A 10,705-nucleotide genomic window follows, 5' to 3' on the forward strand; every position below is an offset into this window, starting at 1 on the left:
TGGTAAGAATGTGCAATTTTGTGTCCATTATTTCCCACAATGAATCACATTTTTTTAAGTGTCTGAGAATTAATCTTGTTTTCTTAAGGTAAGCAAGCAGTGCCAATGAAACTGCAACTGAACATTAAGAATTCCTTTATTCTTAATAATCACTAATGAAAGTAATGTATTTGATTGCACCAGTCAATAAGAAAGGTACTAAAGCACATAAAATCCATATCTATTAGTCTTCAATATGTATTAACTAGACTAGATAGAACAGTGTCAAAGCGTTAGCTTACAGGATATAAAATGCACCACTCAAAAAAGTCAAATAAGCAAGCACAATTTAATATTGCTCTCATCCCTCTAAAGTCTGCATTTTAGTTTGCTTTCAGACTTTCAATGCCAAGGGCACAAGTGACATTATACTCATTATAGAGTCATGGAAAGGCTTGGGTTGGAAAGGACCTTAAAGATCATCTACTTCCAAACATCCTCCCATGGGCAGGGAAACATTCCACAACATCACAAACCCAGCCTCGAATACTTGCAGTGATGAGCACCCACAAGTTCTCCAGGCAACCTGTTCCAGTGCCTCACAACCCTCACAGTAAATAATTTCCTCCTAAGATTTAATCTAATCTGTCCTATTTTAGTTTAAAATCATTCCCCCTTCTTTTTAATAATCTCTCTTTAAGTACTGAAAGGCCATAATGAGGTTTCACAGAAGCCTTCTCTTCTCCAGGCTGAACAACATCAGCTCTCTCAGCCCATCGTCACAGCAGAGGTGCTCCAGCCTCCTCTATCTTTGTGGCCTCCTCTAGACTCACTCCTACAGGTCCATGTCTTTCTTGTGCTCAGGATCCCAGACCTGGATGCAGTACTTCGAGTGGGGTCTCACAAGGGCAAAGTAGATGGGGAGAATCCCTTCTCTCACCCTGCTGCCCACATAGGACACATTTGGCTTTCTGGGCTGCAAGCACACCTTGCCAGCTCACGTCCAGCCTGTCACCCACCAGCACTCCCAAGTCCTTCTCAGCAGGGCTGCTCTCAATCTGTTCATCCCCCAGTTTGGACTGATGCTGGGCAGGGGTTGCCCCAATCCAGATGTAACATCTCCAATTTAGTCTTGCTAAATCTTATGGTCTTATCTGGTCCACATCTCAAGCTTGTCCAGGTTCATCTGGATGGCATTCAGGACCAGCTGTACAGCATTGAATTATTAGCAGTGAATTATCGAACACTCTGACAATATTTGGAAAGAGAAGAAGCTGACAACTTGGAGTATTTATTGTTCACTTTCCTCCCCAGGTCGGAGGGCACATTATCCCTTGGTAGCGTGTGGGGGGATGTCACCTCCTCCGGTGGACAGGCATCATGCGGAATTGGGTGCTTTCTTCAGGGACTCCAGGAAGACGCGCTCACCTTCCAAGAAATCAAGCTCCTGAGAAGAGAGGGATGGATGCGATGAGTATGAGAGAGTGACAGGGGCACATTCCAGGGTGATGCTCATGACAGAGGGAAGGATCCCAAACCCTCCTTCATGCAGGGAGCCACAGGCGGGCACTCATCCATGGTACCACTTGGGGTGCATGGGGGGCCTCCTTATAATCTATAACTATGAGTAGAACCCACCAATAAAGACTCCAAGAGGACCCCTGCTTGGGCAAGGGCACATGTTATCCATGAACATGAGACAAGCTGTGAGGAGACACCTGTCCTTGCTTTTGCTATTGCTCCTCTAACTGCCCCTGGTTTCTGCAACCCTGCCCAACCCAGCAGCTCAGTAGTGATCTTAGGAGACACCCCATTCTGTGTATATCAGGCTCAAATAACATTTTACCCAGCCTTGCTCCCACTCAGCTGCTTCCAAGCCCATTCCAGTCCCTGTATCCCACTGCCTCACCATCTGGGCCCTCTGTCTCAGCATCTGCAGTGTAGCATAGAGTGCAGTGGAGCTGTCTGTGTTGTCCCTGCAATACCACAGGCCATGCTGAGGGTGGATCCTGCCTGCAAAAGATACCTTACTGGATGGTGCATTGCTGTTGGAGGCTTCGCAGAGCAAACCTTTTTTTTTTTTTTTTGCTGACCACATGCACCTGTAGCAGTATTCTCCCCAAAATTCCCAGTGCAGAAGGGCTTTAATCCACCAACCCCCCAGAGCACTGCCCTGGCTCAGAGAGTTTAGCTGAGCTCCTGCAGAGGATGAGGAGGCAAACTCACTCACAGATGACCTTTAGACATTAAAACCGCCTCCAAGAACATCCCAAGCCTCTTGATAAATGGACTACAAATGCAGCTGCTCTCCACACATCCCTTCCTATCAGCATCATGAAGTCTTACACGGTGTGCTGGAGAGGCTTTCCATAGGGGCACAGAGGTTCTGGGCTGAGTTGCACAGCTGTTCGAGCTGTCTCTTCTGATGAATTGTGCTCAGCCAATCCTGCTCCATTCCCACAAGAAAGAAAAGCTGTTGGCAAATGTGCAGGCCCTTGACACAGTGGCCACAGGGCAGGAAGGAGAGGGTTTATTTGCCTGGTGCAGAAGCTCTTGATGCTGCCTCAGCTGCTCCAACTGTCTCTGCATGGCCTGGAGCCTGTCCTGTTGTAGGGACTCTATTCGGTGTGCCTCCCGCAGGGCTCGCTTACCTACTCTATACTTCTGGGATGAGCGCTGCAAAGCAGAGTGGAAGATAAGAGACAGGGCCCCTTGCTGCCCCGGGGCAGGGCTTCTTTGCACATCCCCTTATTCCCAGGTCAGGATTAGGATACAGGACTTTGGGAGCGTGAAGCCCCAAATTTGCTCCCGGCCTCTGTACAACTGTGAATTGCAGTGCAGATGCTACACTTACTTGAATCATGCTTTTAATTTCCTTCTTCTGCTTCTGGATGGTCTGTGTAATACTGTTCACCTTCTCCTTCTCTAGCTGCAGCTCATGCCAGGATTCATCTAGCTGCTCCCTGTCCCTCTCCAGCTGCTCCTCCTTGGCTCTCAGCCTACGGCCCTGGAAACTCAGCTCTTCCTGCTCCTAGGATGGGCACGGGAGAAAGAGTTGCATTACCTGACCTGTTCTGGACACTGTCTCATGTCTTCCCAAGTAGATGAGGGAGATCAGCTTTTGCTGATCTTCTCCTGCGGGCCAGTTTGGAGTGCAGAGCAACATCACCAGGTACTCAAGCAGTGCCCTCATTCACCCACCGTTGGGAGTCAAGACTGGCAGAGCTCTGGTTGTACAGACATACTCACATTCTTTTCCCAGAAAGAAGAGAGCCCCTCACCACATTGCACATCCTAAGGTGTGCTCAAGGCATGGCAGTTTGTCAGCAGTGGAAAGACTTGGCCTGAATGGTTATTTTCCACCCCACTAGTGCTTAAAAAGGCAGCTCTGCCGCACTGTCTGTGCCATATATCCACTCTTGGCAGCCCCAGGCAGGAGCAGAATGCGGCTGGACATGTGCCCACAGCACACGGAGGTTTTGCCTAAGCCACCTTGGAGGTTTCTTCTCAGCAGACTTAAAATGGAGGTCTGCTGCTTCTGCTCTGACCGTCCAGGCTCCTCACAGGCACAGGAAAGAGACAGAGAGGATTGATGCTTCAGTCAACATCTAAGACACACTGGTGGAGGCTGTTCCTCAACAACCAGGTTCTCACCACACCGAGTGATGTCTCTGACTTTACACCTGGAGGCAGTGCTGAATGGCTTCCCTGCGGGCAGGACCCACCCCTGGAGCCTGCCAGGTGGTGTTGGAGGCCATGGGAAGGGGCTCCACAATAGTACCTTGGCCAATCTCATCCTGGTGCAGTCTATCTGCCGGGATTGCTCCCTCTTCTGCTCCAACCACTCCTCCCTCAGCTTCTCTTGTGTATGGAATTCTGCCCACTCAGCCTCCAGCTTCCCTCGCTCCTCTGAACACTTCTGCAGCATTGACTTCTGCTCCTCCAGCAAAGTGTTCTGGAGAGCATGGCAAGAGGGGCAGAGAAGAAGCCCTAAGTCCCATCTACCAGGGTATTTTTCACATTTGACACATCATTCCCATTAAACCCCACACAATATCTGGTCCGTGTCCAGAACTCTGCAAGGAGAGCTCTGGCTTCTGCTCCACAAGAACGAGCATGAGACATGCAGGAACACACCAGCCTCTGGCATCTGCACACTAGGAGGCTGTTTTGGATGGCGATTCCCCACGTGAGCAGGTGTGGAACGAAGAAAACAGAGGTCAGATGAAGGAGGCTGCAGCACCCAGCACCCAGCTCTTTCTGTCATCACACGCTGCAGTGCAGTGCTGCACAGACTGACAGCACATGTGAAAAGCACCTGGCCCTGTGCACCTGCCCTCACCTTCACCCTCTTCAGCTCTTCTCGCTCCATGGAGAGCTGCTGCTTCATGAATTGTTGCTGCTTCTCCAGTGAACACTGCAGTGATTTTGCTTTGGCTTCCTCCACCATGGCCTTGCCACGCTCCTGGGTTCGGACACCGGAGGAGAGACAGATGCCCTTCCCAGACTCCAGTGGGTGAGGCACATGACCCATACCCACACAGGAAGGCTGAAGTGGGCAGAGGACACAGACTGGGCTCACCTGCTCCAGCACCTGAGTCTGCTCACTCAGCCTGGCCTCCAGTTTTGCAATCACCTCCTGGAATTGGCTCCGCTCCTTCGCCATGTCCCTCTGCTGCTGTGACAGCCTGTCCTGGAGCTCTGGAGGAGAGGCAGCAGCAGGGCCATGAGCAGCATGAGCTGGGATACCACCACTCTATCCACACCAGAGCAGCATGAGCTGGGATACCCCCACTCTATCCATACCATATTCAAAGAAAAACTGCACCTACGTGTGCTCACCACCTGCTGCACATCCCCAAGACTCTTTTGTCAAGGGGAAACCCTGAGATGTTGGGTGGCCAAGGCAAGCAAGGCTTTGCCAGCCTTAGCTGGACTGACTTTCTCCAATAAACTCATTAGCAGAGGTGAGGGTCTACAGGTGTAGGTTCCATAGGAATGAATCCCACTTTGATGACACGTACCCTTGAGCTGCTTGTCCGGCTTCTGGGACATGGGACGCTTTTCCTGCTCCTGGGACACGGTATGTTGCTGTGCTGGGGCCGTGTCCTGCCTCTGCAGTGGGAGCTGAGCTGCTGGCTGCTCCTCCTGCTGCAGCTGCTCCTCCTGCTGCCCACTGTTCTTCTCCACCTTCATATGGCTCCTGCCCAGGAGGTCACAGCAAGAACAGAGTGTTGCTTTCTTGGCTATACCTGGCATGCTGGGGATGTGCTGGCAGTGGGGCTGGCCCCTCCTCCTTGTCACCCATAGCAGTGTTGATGAGAATGAGCCACTACCTTGGCCCCCCCGTGGGGCTGCTCTCTTCCACCACCAGGTACACACTGATGTGGCCCTGCCCCCACCAGGGATGGACTGGGGAAGCATCCCAGCATTCCCACCTCAGGGGAGATGGACAGGGCTGTAGGCAAGCACCTGACAGAGGAGGTGAGAACAGGCCAGAGCCTGCTACCTGTGGGCACATGCAGTGAGATCCAAGTCCTCCTGGTGCCGCTGCTGGAGAAGCTGCAGTAACTGCCTTAGCTGTGCCTGCTCCATCTCCAGTGTCCGGACCTGCCGGACACCCAGAGAGAAGGTCCTTGTGCGACCCCAGGGACAGAGTTCCTACAGCAGCACTTTGGGGCTGTAGGCATCTCTGGACAGCAAGATTTCTTCTATCTGCCCTGTCACTCTGATGCTACTTGGAGCAGACTTGGCCCCTTCTCCTCCCTGTGCATTACCTGTCGTCCCCCCACCCAGCAGGCAACGAGGCTCACCTGGCCCTCCAGCTGTGACACATGAGCTTGGATGTGGAGCAGTGCTAATAAGCAGCTTGATGCACACTGGAGATGTGACTCAGCTGCATTAACCTGACGGGACACAGGGATGCTGTCAGGCAGGTAAAGCACCAGACAGACCATTTCCTCCTCGCCCTGGAACAACAATCCATCCCTAGCCCACTGCAGCCCTTCCTCTATCCTTCTCCTGCCCAACCCCACTGCTGGTGGGTCCTTTCTCCCCAGAAGCAGCCCCTACTCCAGACACAAGGATACTGGGCTTTGTTGTAGGGGGACAGATTCAAGGAGAAGAGTGTGATTCCTCTGGGAGACAGTGTGTATCCTGCCACCTGGGCAGGGTGAGGAGATTCATCTAGATGAGAAATGTAGGATTCCAAGACCAAGCAAGAGCTGCCGCTGCAGTCAAAGCTCTAATTACCTTTCAGTTGTTCAGAAACAACTTCACAGCTCATCTCTGATCCCCACTGCTGACTTGAATGGAGTGAGACTAGGGGCAGTATTGGCCTGCCTCAGCCCCAGCCCTTAGGACTCTCAGGCTCTCTCCTGAAATTTGGGCTCACCTGTAGAAATTCCAGTTCCTCCTCCAGTCTGTTGAAGAGATCATCCTCTAGCACAGACCTGTGACACAAGCCTGGGCATTAGCAGCACCCCACGTGAGATTGTCGAATGTACCTTGGGGACAGCCAGGCCAGGCAGGGGGAGGTGCAGGTGACCAGACAGGAACAGTGCAGCAGCCACATCGTACAACACAGAAAAATGAAGCGAAAATAGCACTGGGATAAAAGCAGTGTTGGGGAATTGCTCTGTTTAACAAGTAACTGTTACAAGAGAGATTTACAGAAGATGTACAGGGCTGAGGAGCACCCAGCTCTTGCTGGAAAGCTTCAGGCTCTGGGGTCCCAGTTCCCAAAGGCATCACAGATAATTCACTTTCCCATGCAATGGCTATTGGGTCAGAGAATGAGGTGGAGAAGTCAAGGACAGGCAGATCAGAAGAACTTGGAGGCTACAGAGAGATCCCCAAGAGTGATAAGATGTGTCTGAAAGGCACTCACTTCTCACTGGCCTGTGAGCAGGTGTCCCGGGCTCTCAAATTGCTACCATCAGTCGGCTGAAAAGCTCTAGCACATTTAACAGTATATTCATCTGGAAACCAGACATGGATTAGGACAATGGACATAGACATATTCCTGACTCTGTCTCTCCAAAGGGGAATCTGCTGTGTCTCCATGGGCCACTGCTGAGCTCAGTGCACCCCATGTCCCTGCCATGCCACAAAATGGGGATGGCATGATCCTGCAGATTGAAAACCTGCTTTAAGGATGGCTGGTCATAGCCTGAGCAGCATTCCCATGGCCAAGGGTGAAGCTGTGGCTCCTGCCTTTTGCTGGGTTCTTTTTGAAGGGCAGGGGGACCCTCTCTGCCTATGACTGTCCAAACTATACAACCACATGATACGCACCCGGGGCTCTGACCTTTTGGGAAGGATCTGGCTTTGCAGACTGCAACAGTTCTGCTGAGGCTTCTTTCATGGTGCTGAGCTGAGGGACTGGCTGACTGCATGGGTACAGAGACACAAGTAATGCTCAGCAGTGTCACAGCTCAGGGAGAGGTGCACAGGCATTTGCCTGATTGCCATTTTTGTCAGTTTAAGTCTTTGCTGTCCCCTGAGATCAAATAGGCAAGAGCCTGATGATTCTTCAGAGCTGCCTTCCCTCTCAGATACAGAGGTCCCATAGCAAAGGGATCACTGATAGGTACCCACTCTCCCCATTCCCCCCTCTCCTCACACACACAGCTGCTTTCTGCAGGACACCTCTCCATGGGAGAGGTGAGAGAGAGACAAATGAGACCTTACCTGGAGCTCTGTGCCTTGTCCTGTGGGGTAGTTGTCTGTTGTGGTGCTCTTGTGGAGGCATCCACCTGGCTTCAAGCACAAACCATCCAATGGGAGACAGCCAAGGAGAGGATGAAAGATGAGACCCTTGCCCCTGACACCCATTCCTGCCTCACAGCTGACAGCCTGTCCCAGTTGGCTGTGGCAGGATTCAGCTTTTGATTTCAGAAGGAGCACAGGCACCTCAAAACCTCCATCACTGGTGTTCCTTCTTGCTGCATCCATCTCCTGCCTCTGGCAGAAGCAGCCCCAGCTAATACACCTCTGCCCATGACACATGGAAGTTTGTCTGCAATTCACTTCTGAGTCCCATCTGGGTGGCACAAGTCTGAACCTGATTCCAACTGAACTCAGTACAGGAGGTCCTTTGCTTGCAACTAGCAGGAATGAAGGGAAATGGAGGTAGGAGTGAGGAGGATGGGGGAGCTTTTTGGGGTGTGCTGATCCAGGACAGCTCCATGGGATCTGGGGCCACGTGTGCAATCTTGACCACAGATGGAAAGAGCCCAGAGCTGGGATGAGGCAGTGGGCTGGGTCAGTAGTAGAAAGCCCCATGTTATTACCCTCATCTGAGAGAGGACAGTGCTTAGAATTAATTTCCTAAATCTAAGACAAAGATTTCTGAGAAGTCCTGCTGGAGCAGCTACATGAGGAGCAGATGGGAGACCTGCAGCCATTGACCGTGCCTTTACCTGGCAGGAGTGTGGACGTCCAGCTCTTCACCCGGAGCGTCCAAGGCTTTCACCTGGGCTTGAGATTTCTTGAGAGCCAAGGCAGCACTCAGCCAGTCCTCCTCCTCCTTCAGTGGGTCAGCTTTAGCTCCTGCCTTCTCTGTGGCCAGGAGCTGGCTGGCAGGGACAGGCTGGCTGCCTGCAGCAGGGCTGGTCTTTGCTGGAGGCTGTGGCTCCAAATCTATAAACTTCTCATCTTTTGAGTTCTGCCAGTCACAGCTAGTCCTTTTGGCCTCCCTGACAAGGCTGTGACTGGCTGGTGGAGGAGATGTGGAGTGAGCCTCCTCTTTCAGTTTGACACTGTTCTGGGATGCACGTCGGCTGCAAAGAGAGGCAGTCACATACCTGCCTGCAAGGGGACCCTGCATGTGAGGGGACACTGGGAACCCTGCCCACCCCACTGCAAGGGCAGAATGGCTGGTAACTGGAGCTACAGACACACACAGAGCACAATACCTCACAAGTTGTGTATTTGTCGTCTGGTCTTTGAACTCAGAATGCTCATGCTCTCCAAAGACACATTTTTTCTTGTCTTGATCCTCTTCCTTCTCTGTTCAGACAACGAGCCTTGAGTAAGTACCCAGAGGAGCAGCTGTCTGCAAAGACACCGGCCCTCCTCCTCTTCCTCCTTCCCTGCAGTTCCTCCTGGGATTGCTGTCTCTGGGAAACACAACTGGAAAAATCTTCACTGGAAAATCTAAGTGTGGATGGGAACACCTTCTTCGTTTGGAATCAGCCTACATCCAAATGCAACTGAGTCATGGTTACAGTGCAAATGTTACCAGGTTGCCTCTAGGGCAGAGTATGACACTTTTGCATCAGCCACCTTCCCTTCTCACTACTACAGAAATGGTAATTCCTCTACAAGGGCATTAGAAACCAACCTCACTCTCCAAGATAATGCTGTCATGTCTGACGACCTTCCCAGTGTCCCTGGCTGGGCTCACCCAGCTGCTTTTTGTTCTTCTTATCCAGCTGCTTTTTGTTCTTCTTATCCAGTTCTAACTCCCTGTGCTCTCTCTTGCTTGTATCTTCCAGGAAGAGTATAAGGATACTGCTCTTGCAGCTACCAAGCTCGCAAAGCACGGGTAGGAAAGCTCCCAATCTCAATAAGCCTTACTCTTTTGAAACCCCCCAAGAAGGCTGCTCTCCAGCCTCATCAGCATAATGCCCTCCTTGCCGGGCTAAAGAGAACTCCCAGGACTTAAGCCAGTATTAGAAGAATAAAACATTTAGCTTCACTTAGCCAGCAATGAGACATCTTTATCAAGTGAGCCTGCTGCTTCCTATTCAGTTAGTCCCTGGCCACAAGCAGCCCTTGATCTGTGAGCTCTCATCCTGCAGTGTCTCAGAGTCCTGGGCAACCCCAAAAGCACTGTTTCAGTATCACGGCTGCAAGAGGCCTCCAACCAAGCAGTTAGGGAGGAGAACAGAAATAAAAGCGTAAATTATCCCCTAGATTTGGGAATGACTCCAAGAGAGGAATATAGGGCCTCAGTAAGCAAATTGCCTTGATGGGAGAGGCAGGTGAGCATCTCTGGTTCAGGAAAGATGCAATGCACTCAACTGCAGCTTTCAGATGAGGATTCTGGAACATTGAAGCAGCCAGGGATGCTACCTGTGCCCAGTGTGCCCCATCCTCTGTCCCATGCATTTCCAGGAGATAAGGCACTTACATACATGAATGCACCAGAGCGTACATACCTCCAAAACTCTTCTTGCTATTTTCAGCCTGTGGAGAAAGACAGGTTCCCTCATTAGAACATAAAGCAGGTCTGACCCACACCTTCCCAAAACACACTAAGGCCAGAGGTATCCCATAAACAACAGTACAGCCCTCCTCGTGCTCTCTGGGAATTGGCATGTGAAATGCAGAGAAACCACAGGGATATTTCCAACTTTAGAAACAGCAGTGAGCATAGCCCCTCTGAGCACCGGCCTTGCAGAGCCTCCAGCCCCTGGGATCCCTCCTACCTTCCAACAGAGGAGACAGCGCATCTGTTTGTTTTGGAGATGACATTCTTGCCTTCAGGCTGTATAACACTCACCATGGCAGTCTGTCCCAGCCTTCCCGTGACCCAGCAACTCGGTTTATGGCTTGTTCCGATGACCAGTGGGGCGAGATGGAGCCCTCGGGATCAGGATGGAGCCCGCCGGTCCCACGGCGCGGAGCTCCCGCTGTCTCCGCCGCAGCGGTGCCGCACGCGGTTCCTCGGTGTGTTCTCGGAGTTCCAGGTTGCCATGGCGATGACGCTGCCGCTCCC

General features: G+C 51.8%; 1 protein-coding gene across 1 annotated transcript; it reads right to left on the reverse strand.

Moving 5' to 3' along the window:
- Nucleotides 1-1,259: 1,259 nt before the first annotated feature.
- Nucleotides 1,260-10,684, reverse strand: FBF1 (Fas binding factor 1). Its single transcript, XM_018087762.2, has 19 exons — nt 10,592-10,684; nt 10,146-10,173; nt 8,898-8,991; nt 8,403-8,762; nt 7,672-7,740; nt 7,276-7,370; nt 6,869-6,959; nt 6,374-6,431; nt 5,793-5,885; nt 5,489-5,589; nt 5,004-5,182; nt 4,562-4,680; nt 4,322-4,444; nt 3,761-3,934; nt 2,834-3,010; nt 2,518-2,655; nt 2,326-2,425; nt 1,889-1,992; nt 1,260-1,426 (listed from the first exon to the last, which is right to left on the reverse strand). Exons 1-19 carry the CDS (start codon nt 10,682-10,684, stop codon nt 1,358-1,360), a joined length of 2,265 nt encoding a protein of 754 aa, XP_017943251.2. The 3' UTR covers nt 1,260-1,357.
- Between the last annotated feature and the right edge of the window lie 21 nt (nt 10,685-10,705).

Source organism: Manacus vitellinus, unplaced genomic scaffold (genome assembly GCF_001715985.3).
Source record: "Manacus vitellinus isolate BGI_N305 unplaced genomic scaffold, ASM171598v3 scaffold_101_pilon, whole genome shotgun sequence".
NCBI lineage: Eukaryota > Metazoa > Chordata > Aves > Passeriformes > Pipridae > Manacus > Manacus vitellinus.